Source organism: Lacerta agilis, chromosome 5 (genome assembly GCF_009819535.1).
Source record: "Lacerta agilis isolate rLacAgi1 chromosome 5, rLacAgi1.pri, whole genome shotgun sequence".
In the NCBI taxonomy this organism is placed as follows: domain Eukaryota; kingdom Metazoa; phylum Chordata; class Lepidosauria; order Squamata; family Lacertidae; genus Lacerta; species Lacerta agilis.
The window spans coordinates 92,096,304-92,115,989 of record NC_046316.1 but is presented as its reverse complement, the minus strand read 5'-3'; the positions used below and the strand labels follow the sequence as shown (position 1 = coordinate 92,115,989).

The following is a 19,686-nucleotide window of genomic DNA, read 5'->3' as shown; positions in this document are numbered from 1 at the left end:
TGTGAACTGTTCGTACTATAGACATGTGGGTGGTTTTTTTAAAAATAATAATAATAATCTTGTGAATAGTCCATAATGTAAAATTGGAACAGCAGCAAGACACACTAAAATTCCAAACAGCTGCATCCCATCATATGTGGTGTGTATGTTTCAGTAAAGAACACAGCAAGTGTTCTGGGCACCACAGTTCAAGAAGGATACTGACAAGCTGGAACGTGTCCAGAGGAGGGCAACCAAAATGGTCCAAGGCCTGGAAACGATGCCTTATGAGGAACGGCTTAGGGAGCTGGGTATGTTTAGCCTGGAGAAGAGAAGGTTAAGGGGTGATATGAGAGCCATGTTCAAATATATCACAGGATGTCATATAGAGGGAGAAAGGTTGTTTTCTGCTGCTCCAGAGAAGTGGATTCAAACTACAAGAAAGAAGATTTCACCTAAACATTAGGAAGAACTTGCTGACAATAAGAGCTGTTTGGCAGTGGAATTTGCTACCAAGGAGTGTGGTGGAGTCTCCTTCTTTGGAGGTCTTTAAGCAGAGGCTTGACAGCCATCTGTCAGGAATGCTTTGATGGTGTTTCCTGCTTGGCAGGGGGTTGGACTGGATGGCCCTTGTGGTCTCTTCCAACTCTAGAATTCTATGATTCTAAGTGTATTCCTCAGTATTAGAACTCAGCTAATCGACTCTGAAGGTTTTACAGTACAACCCTCTGTAAGAGATCAGTAGGACCTGCTCTGCAGCAAGCATGAATTGCAGCCTAAATATCAAGTTTTGACTAATGTTTCTCTTTCTGTTTCACCTTAGTTGCTATTTTGTCTCTCTGGGTTCTCTATAAAACTCTGATGGGGCTGGAGATTATATCGATTTATGTTAATTAACCTGTAAGGGGGGGGCGTTCTGGAAAATCTAGAATTGACAAAACGCTTTCTTGTGCAACTTAGGCTTAATGCATTGGCACATTTTCAGTTTGTATTGGAACGTTTCCCCCGATGCCCTAGACTAGAGAGTGACCTAATTTAGCCTGTTTGGTCTCCTTGTATTTCGTAAACATAGCTAAAAGCTTTGAAACCACCAAGCTTGCCTAATGCTAGATGTATTTTCAGCTGGCGTCTATTCATTGCTGCTAATGAACTTCACAAAATGGGGAGGGGAAAATCTCTGCAGAAAAGTAAAGCCCTGGAAATTCCTTTGCAACCGACATCACCCGTGTTAACCATTTTAAAACTAATTTTTAAACAGAACAGAGTTCTTTCTCTGACCTCCATCCGAGACTTCTGAGAGGGAGAGAAACATCACAAAATTTGCGATAGGGTTGCTGCTACTTGTTGGCCAGGCCAAACTCCAGTCGGCCGTTGTACCCTCTGCCTTACAAGCTCCATGAAGGCATGGAAGACTAGGAGACGCTTGGTGGGCCGCTGTCCATAGCTGTTGGCTTTGTTGGCCCTTTTCATTTGCGAAGCATGCCTTGGGATAGCCTGCTCCAATCTGCAGCCTTCCATATTTTTGGGACTACAACTGCTTGTTTTGTCTGCTGTCCATTTAAAATTTTAAATTTTCAGTTTCAATGTATTATTATGTGCTACCCTGGGACCCTCAGGGTGAAAGAAGAGAAGGTTAAGGGGCGATATGATAGCCGTGTTCAAATATATAAAAGGATATATAGAGGAGGGAGAAAGGTTGTTTTCTGCTGCTCCAGAGAAGCGGACACGGGGCAATGGATTCAAACTACAAGAAGATTCCACCTAAACATTAGGAAGAACTTCCTGACAGTAAGAGCTGTTCGGCAGTGGAATTTGCTGCCAAGGAGTGGGGTGGAGTCTCCTTCTTTGGAGGTCTTTAAGCGGAGGCTTGACAGCCATCTGTCAGGAATGCTTTGATGGTGTTTCCAGCTTGGCAGGGGGTTGGACTGGATGGCCCTTGTGCTCTCTTCCAACTCTAGGATTCTATGAAAGACGGACTACAAATACTCCTGAATACTTAACTTCACGTTGGCTGTGGTTGATGGGGGTTGTAGTTCAAAATATCTGGAAGTCCCCAGGTTGGAATATCTCCCAGTCCTGCAGTGAACAGCAGCATGGTTCAGGAAAAGGGGGAAGTCAGGATTTTGAGACACCCTCTTCTGCCCCTGAATTGCAGGTCCGTCCCTTTGGTTTCCTCTGTACCTCAGTTGTCTTTAATGTGCTGAAACAGGATAACATTTACCTCAAGAGGAGGGTAAGTAGCGCAAGTAAGTTGAAATGAGGGAATGTGCAAGGGTGAAGGTGGATTAAGGAGGACCCCAGTCCAGAAAGCTCTCCAATGCTTACCCGAGGAATTGAATTTAAATACTGGCCCCTCTTGGAGCAGGGAGTTTCTACATTGTTCCCGCACAGCTCAATAGGTCCAGATGCTGAGCTTGCCTTTATGTGTAAGGATTTGGGCATCACGGCTTCATTAGGCAGGAATGCCAACTGCCATGCCAACGGATATAGAACCAGGCTGCCATGCCCTGCAGAAATGCTTCCACCTGCTACCTCCCCACTAACAGAATTCCTGTTTTACTTACTAGTTGCACGAAGTGTGTGCACACACAGAAACCAACCGGATAAAACATCTCCTTGCTTTCTGCAGTGAGGGAAAACCAGCCCGGCTTTATTTCTGCCTGAACTTGCAGGTGTGAAAGGCACAGGAGCCCTGCCAACAAAAAATAAAATAAAATATGGCAACCACACAACTCGCTTGTTGGAAAGGACGGCTGCTGCTGCTGCTATGCTTCATAATGTAACTGAAACGCCATCAAACTCAAGTGTCCATTCCAAAGGTTTAATCTGCCTGTACGAAAAGAGTCGTGCCATTTTTATCTTTGTCAAACCCCAAAACTTAAGTGTATTATAAAGCAAATGAAAGGAACTAATGTTTTAGTTGCACTAACCATGAATTGAACCAAGACTGATCACCGAAGAATTGATGCTTTTGAATTCTGGTGCTGGAGGAGACTCTTGAGAGTCCCATGGACTGCAAAAAGATCAAACTTATCCATCCTTAAAGAAATCAGCCCTGAGTGCTCACTGAAAGGGCAGATCCTGAAGTTGAGGCTCCAGTACTTTGGCCACCTCATGAGAAGAGAAGACTCCCTAGAAAAGACCCTGATGTTGGGAAAGATGGGGGGGGGCACAAGGAGAAGGGGACGACAGAGGATGAGATGGTTGGACAGTGTTCTCGAAGCGACTAACATGAGTTTGGCCAAACTGCGGGAGGCAGTGAAAGATAGGCGTGCCTGGCGTGCTCTGGTCCAGGGGGTCACGAAGAGTCGGACACGACTGAACAACAACAAGAAACCATGAATTAAGTTGTTCCAACCATTAATCCGTTGAATAAAATTCACAATCGCTACAGATTCTTGTAGTTATTGATCCATATGGAGATGCTGACTCAAACTCCCTGCAAATCAGGAGTGAGCTCATCGACGGTGTGTGTGTGTGCGTGCGTCCGTGTGCTCACACACACACACACACTTACTGCCATCAGTTGTGCTGCTTGAACCTGCTGAGGAATTCCACTTTGTGTGTCTCACCCAGTGGGTTTGGCACACAAAAGTTTATGCCAGAATAAATTTGCATGTTCCAAATGTAAATAGATTTGAGTGCTAGAAGTATTTAATTCTGATATGCTAGCTATTTATGCTGGGCAAAGAGCGCTGTGTTCTTTAAATGGTTTTGAACAGTGAGTGGGAAAGCATGAATTGCACAATAAGACAAAAGTATGTGGATTAAAGGAAGAAAGGCAGGGACTCCTTCCAAGGCCGCATTCAGACCATACATTTAAAGCACTACAATACCACTTCTGTAGCTTCTCCCAAAGATTCCTGGGAGTTGTTGTTTGTTAAGGGTGCTGAGAATTGCAAAGAGACCTGTCTTTCCTTCACAAGTTACAAATCTGTTTTCTGGGAAGAGGAATTGATTGTAAAACCACTCTGAAACTGTAGCTCTGTGAAGGAAATAGGGGCCTCCTAGCATCTCTCAGCATGTTTAACAAACTACAACTCCCAGATTTTTTTGAGGCAAGTCATGGTTGTTTAAAGTATAGAGCTTCAGGTTGGCTGTATGACTGTTCTCCTGCCTCCCACTCCCTCCCCCCCCCCTTTTAATAATGTGATGATGGCACTCTGTGTCTCTGTTTTGTTTTAGTTTGTCATTGCGGCCAGAGTATTATGTAACATTTAACTTGGTGTGTCGGTTTTATATGCAGGAATAATTGATGTAATAATTTTTTTTGATATCTTAAATCCTGTCTCTTGGAAGCTCATAATTTCATTGATATTGATTTTCAGTTTATTAAAGCACATCTTGACCATGTTTTGTATAACAAGGCAGTTTACAGAATAAAGGTTATATGCTCATCTCCCCCCCCCCCACAAAAAACCCCCAACCCTAATAGAGCTGCAAGGATAAAATGGGGAGTTGGTGTTTACCATCTCAAGCTCCTTGGAAGAAAAGATACACTATAAATGCAATAAATGAACGCCATGCCATGCACACCAACAGTATACAGGGTAGTGATATACTAGCACACTACAAAGCCATACAAAAATATACCGCCAAAGGCAACTCATGCAAAGTAAGGAGTGATTTATTTGTTTGTCCACACTTCTGACTCCTTTACCTTTAATTTTTGTATGATTTTGCAATGCACATCGGCCGAGAAGGGAAGTTCCAGCCTTGAGGGGCCACCACTGACAAAGCCCTGCAACACCTTGCAGCCCCTCGGGTGCTGCCCCAGGGTGGCTGTCCCACCTGCGTGGCAGGGACAGGCGAGGGGGCACCCAAAGGCCCTGACCGAGTCACGTGGCCACGACCCTCTGACTTCCAGTTCTGAGCAACAGGACAGGCAGGTACTGTATAAGGAAGGAGGGGTCCTTGGCGAGGCGCTTGGGTGTCTCTGCCGCTGCCTGACCTGCCACAGCGCCCCGATTCCCGTGGTCGCCTTTTCCCTCCTCCCCCATTGCCCTCGGGAAAATTCCCCCTCCCACCGGTTCCACAGGCCTCGCCGCCGCCTTTTCCTTCCGAAGCAGGCATTCCGCGCAGGCAGCCCCAACCGCAGGTTGCCGAGGGGAGCGGGGCCTTCGAAGCCCGGTGGGGCGTGGCAAGAGTCCCGAGGGCTCGCTATTATCACGTCACTTCCGGGGCGGCTCGAGGACGCGACGGAAGCGGCGAACGAGCTTGGTCACGGGCTAGCAGGACAAGCAGCGCCGGTCTCGGAAGGTCTTCCCCCTCACCCCGCGCCCTTTTACCCGCCGTTTCCCGGTTCCCTCAGCGGAGACGCCGGCGGGGGACACCTGACGCCATGATCACCTCGGCCGGTGAGGGAGCGCGCATGCGCGGCGCCGGGAGGAAACAAGAACCCCCCTCCGGCCGCTTCTTTTCAGCTGAGTCAGGCAGGGCCCGAAGCCGCTTCCCGGGAGCCCCCGGCCCAGCCCGAGGGTCCACTGCACGGCTCCTTGTCCCTCTCCCCTTCCTCTTGCCCGGCAGGTCCCTCGCTGCCCTTACAATCCTAGAACCGCATACTTGGAAGGGACCCCCAGAGGTCATCTAGCCCGACCCCCTGCCACGCAGGAGTCTCCGTTCGGAGCGGCCTGTCCCCCTCTGCCTCGCCCCCTTCCTGTCATGACTTGTCGCTTGTGGGCATCTCGTGAAGCTGAGCGTCGGGAGCTTCAGGGCGGAGGGAAGTTCCTGCTCCTACGCAGCGCGTAGTCGACCGAGGGAACTCACCCCCGCAGGAAGGAGGCAGCGGCGGCCAACGATTGACGAGGGAGGAGAGAGCTGTCCATGGCTAATGGGCTGAATGGCTATGCTCTGCCTGCGCAGACAAAAGCAGAAACGGTGGAAGAGGAGAGTTGCTCTTTAGCTCAGGCCCTGCTTGCGGGTTTCCCACATTGGGCATCTGGTTGGCCACTGTGAGAGCAGAACCGCTGGACTGAATGGACCAAGAGCCTGATCCTGCATCAGGGTTCTTCCTACATGGACATCTGTTGTGCTGGAGTCACTGCCCCTGTTCTTTTATTGGGGGTGAATGTTGGGTGCCTTACAAAATATATTTTTTAAACCAACAACACAAATCGGGCATGTTGACACGTGTGGTAGGCTTATTCAGGTGCTTCAGGACTGGAAGTTAAAACGTCTTTGAGTTCTAGGCTACGCATTAGGTGGTAATATGTGTAGTTAAGACTCCAATGGGTGCCTCTGGGCAAAACAGATGTTGGGAAGGAAGCAGTGTGGGGCAGTGGTTGGTGTGTCAGGCTAGACTGCGGGAGATCTGTGTTTAAAATGGCTCAGCCACGAAGTGCATTGGTTGCTATCACTCAGCTCAGCCTACATCGTAGGGTGGTTGTGAGGATAAAATGGGTGATGTCAGGACTGTGTGCACAGTTTGAACTTCTTAAAGGAAAGGTAATGCATATAATAAATGGGAGGCAATATATGGTGGAGAAGCGAGAGAGGGGCTAGGGTGCTTAATTTTCATGCTGTAAATTTCCAGAGGTGAGTGGGGGCCCAAATACAAGAGTTGGTATGTGTCCTGTAGTTGTGGGTAGGTGAGTGCAGGACCGTTGTGTCTTGATTGTGCATATGCACGTAAACATGCATGTGGACATAAAACAGGTCTTGCAGATGTCAAAATGCCTCTGTTTTCAACTGTGAAAAGTTCTAAGGAATGGTTTTATATGGAGAGGGATGTGGGTAAAGAGACATTGTGAAAAAGAAGTGTAGAAGGGGACATGAGGTGGCTTCTCTTACACTTGCTAAACGTTAGCCATGACCGGAGTAGTGTCTGTCTGTAGCCAGGCACTGATGGTGTTCAGAAAGAGCCCCTAGAGATGGGTAGTGGAATGTAGAGGCACTGGCCCTCTTGTTTTGAAGCTACCCTTATTTTTTTAATTGTCTCTAGGGATTGGGGGAAAGGGGTAATTAATTGCTAAAGGGGATTTTTGTTTGTATTTTTAAGAAAACCTCTATAGATGATGAATCACAGAGGAACAGTGGATGGGGAGAGGTGGCCATCAATTTCTGCTTTTGCCATACATTTTCATATCCTACTATCCAATTTTTCTTTGCTGCTCGCCGAGGCAACACTTAGAACTCTAAGTGGTCAAAACCCAGCTTAATTGTGACTATATTTTTGATGTGCATTGTAGAATATGCAGTAAGGCTCTGGGGAAAAAGGAAGAGGGGTTTGCATTTAACCTTATTTGCTTTCCTCTCTTGTTATTGATTTTACAGTATTTATTTGGAGCCATACAGTGAATGACTACCAAACAGGTTTTCAGACTTCACCCATAGAACTTACTAGCCCTCCTGTTCATATGCCCTGTTGCTAGCTGCTTGTGTAGGAAGGAAAACGCAAAACATATGCAAGTTTTGTACAGCTGTTTTGCTTGGTTGCAATTCTTTCTTGCCACAGGGAGGAGCTATTTACAATACTTTACCAATAGTTGAAATGTCTTTAGTCATTCATGTTGCCCATGAGAAGCAGCCCCACATAGCAGCCTTAAGGCTCTTGCTTACTTTCCACATTGGGAAATTATTGTTGCAAGACACGTGGTTGTTGTTGTTGTTCAGTCGTTCAGTCGTGTCCGACTCTTCATGACCCCATGGACCAGAGCACGCCAGGCACGCCTATCCTTCACTGCCTTCCGCAGTTTGGCCAAACTCATGTTAGTAGCTTCGAGAACACTGTCCAACTGTCCAGACACGTGGTTAGATGGCAATAAATAGAAATGGAAATACAGCCCCCCCCACCAGATTGTCTCTTATGCAAGTGCCATTGAAATGTCCTCTTTGACACCCTAAAACTAGGTTCAGTGTGGCTTACTCTTATTTAAATGTGCATAGGATGGCAGTTTTAAGTCCAGTGTGCTTTAAGCAGGAGTAGTTTTTAAGACACAAATGCCCTTAATTATTAAAAGGTGAAGCTAATTCTGTTTACCAACATGGGTTGTATGATGTAGAATCTGCTGTGACAATTCTGCATTGATTTCTGTGTTGACTAACATGACCTTTCTTTTGTAGCTGGAATTATTTCACTGCTTGATGAGGAAGAGCCAGAACTTAAGGTAAGTGTATTAAGGTTTTGTTTTTACACACTTGTTCATACAGGTATCTGGGTCAAGGATTATCCTTTTAACTTTTTCAGGAAAAGCAACTGAGAAAGTGTTAGATAAGAGTCATTTTTGCATGCGTTCCATTCTGGAGATGGTAGAACAGAGAATAGGAGCAGCACATACAGTCGTACCTTGGATCCCGGACGCCTTGGTACTCGGACATTTTGGCTCCTGAACACCGCAAACCTGGAAGTGAGTGTTCCGCTTTGCGAACGTCCAGCAGGGCTTCCGCGTCTTATGATTGGCTGCAGGAGCTTCCTGCAGCCAATCAGAAGGTGCGATTTGGTTTTCAGACATTTTGGAAGTTGAATGGACTTCTGGAATGGATTACATTTGACTTCCAAGGTACGACTGTAGTTGAAACTTGGCATATATTTGAAGCATAGCTGGTTATTAAGGTTGACATAGTTCTTAAAAGTCTGTGTTTTTAAAGTCCATGTCTGAAGCAGCCATTAGTATCCTCATTGTCAGGTTCCAAGCAGCACTTAATTTAGATTATATGCAGTACACTGCCATTCTGTTAAACATTATAATGATTTAGCTGACAGCTCAGCCATTCTTACAGCATGCAGCTTAAAACATGGTTAGCCAAAACATAATGATGTCAGGAAAGACAACCCTCACTCAAGAAGAAACAGATGTTGGTGGATTCCAGTGATGTTTGGCCTGCATTAGGTATTTTTAAGCTTTAAGTAAAACCCTAGTCTGAGAAGAAAGCAGGGCTGACCCTTGTCCCTGGTGAGCAAGCCGGTTTAAGTAAAAGGAAAATAGTCATAGCTTTATACTCTCTACTTACTCAGCCACACTGAGTTCACTATTTGGGAGAAGGTAGCTTGGCACTCTGCCTTTTAAGTCTGACAAAGACATGCAAAAGTGGCCTGGAAATAGTCAAATAATTCTCTACCATTTGCCTGCATTCCTTTAGTGGGGCCAACTTATCACTGTGCACAGAAGTTAGTTTCTGCATCCTTCTAGACAGATATTACAGAGTAAGCTGGTAAATATGAGAGTTATTTTGGGAAACTACGTGGTAGAGATGGCTATACTTAAGACCTGTCTACGTAACACAACTCTGCACTTGTGGGATTCTGGAGGCAGAGCTCTAATAATTTAATTCTCGGTTTTCGCAGGAATTTGCTCTTCAGAAACTGAATGCTGTTGTCAATGACTTCTGGGCAGAGATCTCTGAGTCAGTGGACAAAATGTAAGAAGAAAAATTATTTCTGGCATTAGGGTGGCTTTTCTGTTCAGAGCACAATGATGAAACGCACCTGTCTTGTCTCTTGGTTAATAGGAAAAAAAATAGATTCTACATTCTATAAGCTGAATTTCTTGGTTTAGGAATTGCATATCCATCATCCACAGGTTGTTAGTTGAAATGTGAAATTTGTTTTTTTGTTTAAAGGAGTCATGGCAGCTGATGGTTTCTCCCTTGCTTTTGCTATAGTGAAATCCTGTATGAAGATGTTGGCTTCCGGAGTCGTGAATTTGCTGCTTTGGTGGCTTCAAAGGTGTTTTATCACCTGGGAGCCTTTGAAGAATCACTGAACTATGCCCTGGGAGCAGGCAACCTCTTCAATGTCAATGACAATTCAGAATATGTGGAGACGATCATTGGTATGTCTGGGCTCTGAATTGGAAAACATTCTAGCTGACTACCCTGGTTTACCAAAGTGCTAAACGGAGTATACTGATTTGGCAAAGTTCTGGTTTCCAGGATTTGAAAGAGAAGTGTTTGCTTTATTTAAATGTAAATTTGCTTAATGTGGTGAAACAAACTTGCAGTTTTAGATTTTATGTCACTTGGTGCAAGGGGCAGAATATTGTCAGTAACAGACTCTTTGCATGAGGAGTGGAAGGAATGTCTGCATATAGCAGAACATTGCTCTGAAGAGCGTGAGATGTTCAAAGGTAGCTATGCAGGAAAGAGCAGTGGCACTTTATCCTACAAATAATCTTGCAACATGAGAAATTTTGTTTTTAATAATGAAAGCTGAGATTGCACGGAATATAACTTTCGGACCCAGTACAAAGAAGCGCATGCAGAATCTTGCATGGAATGAAACCATGAATGCTTAGCACAGGATTATTGGTTTTTCCCTTCAAATCAGAGGACAATAAATGTCTTAGTCCTACAGTGCTGTTAAGTTAACCAATGATTTTGTGATGAAAGTTTCTTTGCTTTGAATTGAACCTGTAACTTGACAGGTGTTAGTACTGTACTTCATCCTGAGGATATATTGACCTTGTGACGCTGGGCCAGTTGGAGAACCTTAACGTGGAGCATGTGTGTTTCTTTTCCCAGCAAAGTGCATTGACCATTACACCAAACAATGTGTGGAAAATGCCGACTTGGCCGAGGGAGCGAAGAAGGCAGTGGATCCGCGTCTGGAAGGCATTGTCAACAAGATGTTCCAGCGCTGTTTAGATGATCACAAATACAAGCAAGCCATTGGGATTGCTTTGGAGACACGCAGGCTGGATGTCTTTGAGAAAACCATTTTGGAATCGGTGGGTGAAAGCACAGCATGTTATGTTTGACACAGGCACACCCTAAAACAGAAATCCTGTGCATACTTACCTGAGAATAGCTTTCGGTGGGAATTGCTTCTCAGCAGACATACAGAGGGTTGGCTGTTCATCCCCTGCCTCATATTGGCCCTGTAGTTCCACACAAGGTCTGGGACAACCCTCCGCACCCCTTGCCTAGCTTCAAGGCCCTCTGAAGCCCATCATAACTGGCCCCTCTGCAGTTCCAGACGGTGCTCTTGCACCTGGGACTCAAAAGGCCACCCATTGCTGAGGTGGTCATCTCCAGCTTTCCCCTTTGACTCCTGGAGAACAGACTGAGGCTTGCTTTAGCACTGGATGGTGCAAGAGGCCTTGACCTTAGTCTTCATCACTAGCTTGAAGCTGGCAAACAAGTCCGAGAGTTTTTCCATAGTTGTGTTGTGTCCTTCGAAACTCAAAAAACAACTGTTATACAATTATTGTCTCTTCTCCAGCTCCAAGCTAGAGCAAAAGGTGGTGTTCTTCTTGTCAGTGTCGCCAAAGTTTGGGGAAACACTCGCCATGGCAAAAGTAGCAAATGGATTGTACCAATTAGAAGTTAAGAGTGGATTATCTAAGGTCACCTAGCAGCCTCTTAGCTGAAATGTGACTTCTTGGCTCATGGTCTTGGGCACTATGCTGCACCAGTTCTCAAAATGTTGCCTATCTGTACGTAGGCATTTCAGCAATGAGATACAGAATGAGGTACACTTTCCGTTAATTTGGATTGTGTTCATGTTTTGCATTCAGTATTACTGAAGCCAGTTTGGTGAGACTTGCTTGGGTTGATTAGCCAGATTAGTTTTTGTCACATTTGCATTATTTGTTGTCTCTCTCCACCTCACGACCCTCCAAGAAGATAAGAGGTAGGCCTGTTAGAACATGGGTTAAAAAAAAAATTACAATTGTGAAAAATATTTTACAGCAATATTTTCTTTCATGGCAGAATGATGTTCCTGGAATGCTGGCGTATAGCTTAAAACTCTGCATGTCTTTGATGCAGAATAAGCAATTCCGCAACCAGGTACTGAGAGTTCTGGTTAAAATCTACATGAACCTAGAAAAACCTGACTTCATCAATGTTTGCCAGGTAATGTGCTGTGTGTGTACATATGGCTACAGACCACATGCTAGTTTGCCTTGGGAGCAGGGGAAGAGGAGGGTATCTGAGTAATAGTATCTGCCAGATGGTGGCATGCGTACTTCACCCTTTGGAGGAATAGTGGTGTGTGTGTGTGTGTAAAAATGTAAGATGCAAATCATCCAAGGAAATTGTGGTTGCTAACTCAAATGAACTGGGATACATGCTGGGACCTGCTTGCTAAAATTCTTCCATGTCCTTCTGCCCCCTTGGCCTGTGGTTCAAGAGAAACTCACAACGACTGATGGAGCTTGGCTCAGCTGAAGCACCCACTGTGTTGAGTGCTTTAGAAACACATCAGCTGTTTTGGTGTGTTTTGACAACTTGTTTTGGTTGTGAAACTTTTCTTTCTTTTGGTTGTTAATGCTCTTAACGAATGAGTGCTTGAAAGCAGCCGGAGTGGGATAGTGAAAAGGGTTTGGGTGGAATTTGTGAAGTCACTGCATGAGTGGAATGGCTTCCGCTTCTGCCACAAAACTGGAGGATTGGGGGAACTCTCAGAGCAGATTTGGGAGGGATCAGGGAAGATGTGGAAGAAGAGAATCTCAGGGAAGTTCTGTTGCATGATAGGAACATCTTCAACCCTTGGTCTCTACATTTTTGCTCAGCCACAAAGCTGAGAGGAACGGCTTAGGGAGCTGGGTATGTTTAGCCTGGAGAAGAGAAGGTTAAGGGGTGATATGATAGCCATGTTCAAATATATCAAAGGATGTCATATAGAGGAGGGTGAAAGGTGGTTTTCTGCTGCTCCAGAGAAGCGGACACGGGGCAATGGGTTCAAACTACGAGAAAGAAGATTCCACCTAAACATTAGGAAGAACTTCCTGACAGTAAGAGCTGTCCGACAGTGGAATTTGCTGCCAAGGAGTGTGGTGGAGTCTCCTTCTTTGGAGGTCTTTAAGCGGAGGCTTGACAGCCATCTGTCAGGAATGCTTTGATGGTGTTTTCCTGCTTGGCAGGGGGTTGGACTGGATGGCCCTTGTGGTCTCTTCCAACTCTAGGATTCTATGATTCTATGGAACAAAACTACTTATTATCTCTGTGTAGCCTACCTCAGAGTTGTGAAGGTGTGCAAAGGAAAAAAGGAAGGGAGGAAGATTTATTTCAGGTGACATTTCGGTGACTTGTTTGGTATATTATAGTGGTTTCAGTGCCATGCAGGAACCACTATAATAATGCCTATAAAAGCATAGAAATATGGAACACTCCCCACTCCAAACATTAACATGAGCTCAATGGGAATGGGGTTCAGATACAATGTTTCTAGTAAATTTTACATAATGAATGGGTAAGAAATCATTGGCCTTATGAAACCCCTACTTCCATGCTGAGACATCCTCTTACTTTTCTTCTGTTCTCTCTCCCGTAGTGCCTCATTTTCTTGGATGACCCGCAGGCTGTGAGCGACATCTTGGAGAAGCTGGTCAAGGAGGACAACCTTCTCATGGCTTACCAGATCTGCTTTGACTTGTATGAAAGTGCCAGCCAGCAGTTCCTCTCTTCCGTTATCCAGAACCTCCGCACTGTTGGCACCCCTATTCATTCTGTGCCTGGGTCAACCAACACAGGGACTGTCCCAGGGTCAGAAAAGGAAGGGTAAGGGAGCTTGTTCGAGAAGCATCCAAATGGATGGCATGTGGCTTGGAAGACACAAATACTGTCAGGTGCTGAGCTGCAAGATGAATTGCCCTCCAATGTGGTGTATGGCAGAGCTAGCCTTGGGATTTAACCGGATCACAGGGTGGGTTTTGGTTAGATTTCAGGGAATCTGCTTCTTGAACTAAAGAGAAGAGGACCAAGCAGTTGTACCCTGTGCACTTTCCTCCTCCCTTGAATGTATGTAAATACTGTACACACTGTAGACATTGTATCTACACAACAGAATTGTACCTCCTCTCCAGCAATAATCTTGGAATTTGTAGTTTGGTTTAAGATACTGAGTCCTGTCCCCCCGCCAGGATTGCCATAGATTCCCCCTACCGTTCTAGTGAAAAGCAAAGTACTGTAGAACTGACAAACCCAAAGTCTCCCCGCCCCTAGCTATGGCTGTGGTTTATGTGTCTCTTGGAAATAAACTTTCAGAGCGCTCTCAGGCCAGTGTTTCCCATTGGTCGGTGTTTATATATCCCTCTATTTTTTTCCAAGGCTCCCTATAGAAAAAAGAGCACAGAAGGGAGACGGATTCAGCCTTGCAAAGTTGTACATAAGGGGAAAGGCGTACTCCTCCTATTGGTGATGGGGGGGGGGAATTCAAATATGTATTCCCACAACTGCAATCTTCAGTGGTCAAGTGCAGAAAAAGCTTCAGCATTTGATTCTGCTGACTGTATTGACTGGTCTCAGCCGTGAACATGAGAAACACAGCTGCCTTTTCTCTCTTCTTTTAAGAGGTGTAATAATAATAATAATAATAATAATAATAATAATAATTTATTAGTTTTACCCCGCCCATCAGGCTGGTTTTCCCAGCCACTCTGGGCGGCTTCCAACAGAATATTAGAATACTATAATCTATTAAACATTAAAAGCTTCCCTAAACAGGGCTGCTTTCAGATGTCTTCTAAAAGTCTGGTAGTTGTTTTTCTCTTTGACACCTGGTGGGAGGGCATTCCACAGGGCGGGTGCCACTACCGAGAAGGCCCTCTGCCTGGTTCCCTGTAACTTGGCTTCTCATAGTGAGGGAACCGCCAGAAGGCCCTCAGCACTGGACCTCAGTGTCTGGGCAGAACGATGGGGGTGGAGACGCTCCTTCAGGTATACTGGACCGAGGCCATTTAGGGCTTTAAAGGTCAGCACCAACACTTTGAATTGTGCTCGGAAACGTACTGGGAGCCAACGTAGGTCTTTCAAGACCGGTGTTATGTGGTCTCGGTGGCCATTCCCAGTCACCAGTCTAGCCGCCGCATTCTGGATTAGTTGCAGTTTCCGGCTCACCTTCAAAGGTAGCCCCACATAGAGCGCATTGCAGTAGTCCAAGTGGGAGATAACCAGAGCATGCACCACACTGGTGAGACAGTTCGTGGGCAGGTAGGGTCTCATCCTGCGTACCAGATGGAGCTGGTAGACAGCCGCCCTGGACACAGAATTAACCTGCGCCTCCATGGACAGCTGTGAGTCCAAAATGACTCCCAGGCTGCGCACCTGGTCCTTCAGGGGCACAGTTACCCATTCAGGACCAGGGAGTCCTCCATACCTGCAGAGACTTGTAGAAGCGTTTTGAAATGAAATCCTTATTGATACCTGTGCCCTTCTCAACAGCTTTGGCATAGGTTACAATGCAAGTTAAACTGTTTTTCTCTTTTCTTATAGTGATACCATGGAGACAGAAGAAAAGACAAATAGTCCTGTTGCTGCAGTGAAGGCTGTCCAAACCGTAAGTGGCTGTTGTGTAAAGCATCCATGATGCACGGTTTGTTTATTTCATAAGATTTCGTGACTGCATTTTATCCTGTGGGCTTCAGGGTAATGCACAATATTATTAAAATCGCAACATCCTTGCATATCTTGCTATGAGACAGAGAACCAACTATAAAGCAAGCAGAGGCATTGCACAGTTGTCTCACTGTAGCCTTGAAAGGCTGTGGAGCACGGTGTGTATTCTCTTCCCCAAAGCCCACGATCCCAAGGTATAGTCCTAGATCAACTTGACCTTGGCTGCTGTGATTTTACTACTTTCAGAACCTGTACAACAGATCACCCTGAGATAACCATGAGTTCTAGGGACGATAGAGTTACTAATTCCATATCTTTGGGGGGTGGAATGCTTGCTTAATGCAGTGTGTTTTTCCCTGCAATAAAAGATCAGAGCTGCCCTGTGAAGCCCACATAAAGATTTATTACTGTTTTACTGTTCGGTGCATTAGTGTGTGTTATAAAGGTTTGCCCTTGAAAGTAGGAAACAAAATAATGCCTTATTTGGTCATTGATTGCAGTTGTAAATATTTAAGTTGAAAAAGTCGCACTTTGCAGCTGCTTGTGGCGCTTGGAGGAGAAAGCACCAAATACAGTAGGGTAAGAAAGGAAAAGAAATTACCCTAAATGTAGGGCTTTCTATGTCGCCTTTCTCTTACAAGAGTCAGTCTTATATTGGCCTCCATCCGTGGCAGTGTTCAAGTTTGCGCTGACTTGGCTTCGGTAATGCCTACTGCCGTGGTGCTCCCAGGTCATTTTCTGGGCACAGTGCAAATTGCCTCCAAATTGTGGTGGGTTCCCTGTGTGTGCTTGTGTGGATGTTGCAAGAAAATTAAATGACCTTCAAGCAGGTACAAACATTTAAAAAAAAGAAAAAAGGCTAGTCTTGAGTGAAGAAGTAGAGATTCCATGCATTGGTGGAGATTCCATGCTGTTTGAGTGAGCATTTGGGAAGAAGTGTGTCTCAAATCATTTCCTTTGTGAAAATTAAGTGCTGCCAAAGTGAACACATGCAGAAATTATCCCAGAGGTATTCCTTAACTTAATGCTGGAATGCGATTTGAAAAGATAGAATTTGGAGGGATTAGTTTAAGAGAGGGTTGGTCAGAAAGTAGATTGGGAACTACTGGTAGATCCCTGCATGATTTGCCGTAGGTGGTGAAGGTTTTCTCATTCCTGGTTCCAGTTACAGGGAGGTAGCCGTGTTGGTCTGCCATAGTCAAAACAAAACAAAATAAAAAATTCCTTCCAGTAGCACCTTAGTCAACTTAGGTGCTACTGGAAGGAATTTTTCATTCCTGGTTGTTTAGCGATGGAAATAACAAAACTACTTTTCTTACCTAAATTTGGCTGATGAAATGAAAAAAAGCTAACAGGAACGGAATTCTGAATGCAAGTACTGTGAGCTTAGTTCAGTCCTGTTAGTGAAAGCAAACTCTTCACCTTAGAACACACGCACGAGAGACATCCTATTATCTTAATTCTACCTGTATCTGTTTTGCACCTAGCTCTGTCTTGGGCTTCTAGTGAAAAACAAAGTACTGTATTTTCCGGCGTATAAGACGACTGGGCATATAAGACAACCCCCAATTTTTCCAGTTAAAATATAGAGTTTGAGATATACTTGACCACAGATTCTCCACCCGGCGTATAAGACGACCCCCGACTTTTGAGAAGATTTTCCTGGATTAAAAAGTAGTCTTATATGCCAGAATATACAGAATATACCACTGACAAGCCCAAAGTCTTCCCACCCCTAGTTATGGCTGTGGTTTATGGGTCTCTTCGGTAGAATGCTTCCTACAGAAATATACTTAAATATACATTCATTCATTCATTCATTTATACAATGAGGATGAGACATTGAAGGTACTGAACTGCCTGGCCACACCTGTATCTCATGAATATTGATGGAGATGGCAAAATAAATCCAGCTTTACTTGGTACATGTAAACTTGCCAAAGTGACCATGGCTGATAAAGTGATACTGGTGTTTTGGGATACTTGTTGGGATTTTGAAAAGTAATCTTTTTTGTCTTTTTCTGCATGTGCATATACGAAGAACCCAGAGTCAAAAGATCAGATCCCCAAAATGATTAAAATATTAAGTGGTGAAATGGCCATTGAGTTACACCTGCAGTTCTTAATACGAAACAACAACACAGACCTCATGATTCTAAAAAACACAAAGGTAAGGCCTATATACGATTTGTGTGGGCTTGCTTCTTCAAGCGCTGGGAAATAATTTTGGATTTGAGGCTGAATAATGCATATTGACATTTAGATAGCATTATGTTACCAGCTAGCTATTTAATATAGTATAAGGAGTGGTGTCCAGCTCAGTGTTTAAATTTAAATTCAAACTTTATTTGCGTAGCCGACTGGCCATAGCATCCAAAAGACAAACACCAACAAAAATACAACAAATATGGTTATCAATAAAACCTTATAACCTATTAAAACTCAATATAATAGCTTCTTGGAACTTAGCATAAATAGTAAAATGTTAATAATAATGATAATAATAAAATCCTATGCTGGGAATCCGTGTGACTACACTGTTGTCGTTCAGATAGCAGCTCTCAATCTCATTGCTCTCTCGATAAATCTGGCAACCTTCTCTGTTATCGAGCTGTTCTGGTCAGCTAGAAGTGAAAACAATTTGGCTTCACAAGAGCGGCCCGGGGTGGCAGATAGGAGCGGCGTGATGGTCTCATCCCTCAGATCTTTATATAGGGGGCAGGACAAGAGTACGTGTGACACAGTCTCTACATAGCCGGATCCACAGGGGCATAGCCGGATCTCAAGTGGAATTTTTTGGTATCTACCTTCAAGAACAGCTGAGGGTAACATATTTAGTCTGGCCAGTGTAAAGGCCCGTCTAAATTTTGGGATGGTTAGGTTGGACAAGTATGGTGCCCGAGATTCGAAGTGGGAGGGGGGCAGATAGGCGTACCAAGCACTGAATTTCTTGATAGAGGCCAGATTATTCTGCAATTCAATATCCTTCAGGCGTCCAGCTCAGTGTTGCTTAGAGTAGACCCAATGAAATTAATGAACATGGCAAAGTTAGGTCTGTTAATTCCAACAGGTGTCCTCTTGAGTAAAATGTAAAGGAATACAACCCATGAAGGAAGTGTGCCTCTGTGTTCTGCACTGTGGGCTCTGAGCGGAATGATACTGAGAATATTTAAATTAATAAAGACTTGAGCAAAAGGCCTTTACAAAAACTAATTTACTTGAAAATTTCAAAGAATATTTGCATACAGTCGTACCTCGGGTTACGTCCGCTTCGGGTTACGTACTTTTCGGGTTATGTACTCCCGTAACCCGGAAGTGTTTTTCGGCGCTGCGCAGTTCGCGATTTTTGGGTTACGTATTTTTCGGGTTACGAACGGCAACCTGGAACCAATTAAGTACGTAACCCGAGGTACCACTGTATTAGCAAAATGTGGTATGAGAGCATAGTACATAGAGAAAAACACAAAAGGGGTAATTGCAATATGCAAAAGGAGATTTCTTTAAAAAGTTCTACCCCAAATGAGCTGTCTCAGCAGAGAAGGGAAGAAGCTAAGTTGCAATAGCAGCAAGGAGGGTTCTTGATCCAAGAGCAAAGGGGGTTCTAGTGGGGGAACTGAGGACTCCAATGAAGTATTTCCCTTAGTGCAAGGATCTCTGTTTCCTCATCTTAGACCCTCCCCAACTCTGCTCTAAAAGGTTGGAGGAAACCCATCTCAGATTTTTTTTTGGGGGGGGGGTGGGGGGCACGTGGAGCAGAAAGTCTAGTTCCACTGCGCAGCCCAAAGTCCTGCTAACGTAAATACAGGTGAAACTAAAAAAACTAGAATATCGTGGAAAGGTTCATTTCTTTCACTAATTCAACTTAAAAGGTGAAACTAATATATGAGATAGACTCATGACATGCAAAGCGAGATATGTCAAGCCTTTATTATAATTGTGATGATTACGGCGTACAGCTGATGAGAACCCCAAATTAACAGTTTCAACGTTGGGGTTTTCATCAGCTGTACGCCATAATCATCACAATTATAACAAGCAAAGGCTTGACATATGTCGCTTTGCATGTCATGAGTCTATCTCATATATCTCATACTCTGGTAGCTAATGAAAACAGTTGCTTACATAAATGGACTTTTCCATGATATTCTAATTTTTTGAGTTTCACCTGTACAGTACTTGGTTGGATAACATCTTTTAAGTTCTTACATGAATTCTCTCCGTTTATACTATTCCTGCTGGGCTAGTATGTGACAGTTAACAAAGGAACCAAGTTCAGCATTTTTTAACAATAGACATTAGCAGATTATATTCAGCCTTGAATCAGCCTCCCTGAAGTTTTAGCAGAGGCCTCTGTCCATCAGTAGAGGGGGGGTACTGTTTTATACCCTTCAGACTGCACTTATTATCCTTTAATCTGCCTCTGCATGTATA

The 19,686-nt window shown here is 44.5% G+C and overlaps 1 protein-coding gene across 1 annotated transcript in view; it reads left to right on the top strand.

Annotated features, from left to right (window-relative positions):
- The first annotated feature begins 5,320 nt into the window (after window positions 1-5,320).
- PSMD1 (proteasome 26S subunit, non-ATPase 1) overlaps window positions 5,321-19,686 on the top strand; it is a 91,353-nt gene continuing 76,987 nt past the window's right edge. The window contains exons 1-9 of the mRNA XM_033150883.1: window positions 5,321-5,336; window positions 8,041-8,084; window positions 9,263-9,336; window positions 9,580-9,749; window positions 10,438-10,643; window positions 11,629-11,772; window positions 13,193-13,419; window positions 15,133-15,196; window positions 17,297-17,425. Of these exons, the coding sequence (XP_033006774.1) occupies window positions 5,321-5,336; window positions 8,041-8,084; window positions 9,263-9,336; window positions 9,580-9,749; window positions 10,438-10,643; window positions 11,629-11,772; window positions 13,193-13,419; window positions 15,133-15,196; window positions 17,297-17,425 (1,074 nt within the window). The remainder of the gene's footprint in view (window positions 5,337-8,040; window positions 8,085-9,262; window positions 9,337-9,579; window positions 9,750-10,437; window positions 10,644-11,628; window positions 11,773-13,192; window positions 13,420-15,132; window positions 15,197-17,296; window positions 17,426-19,686) is intronic.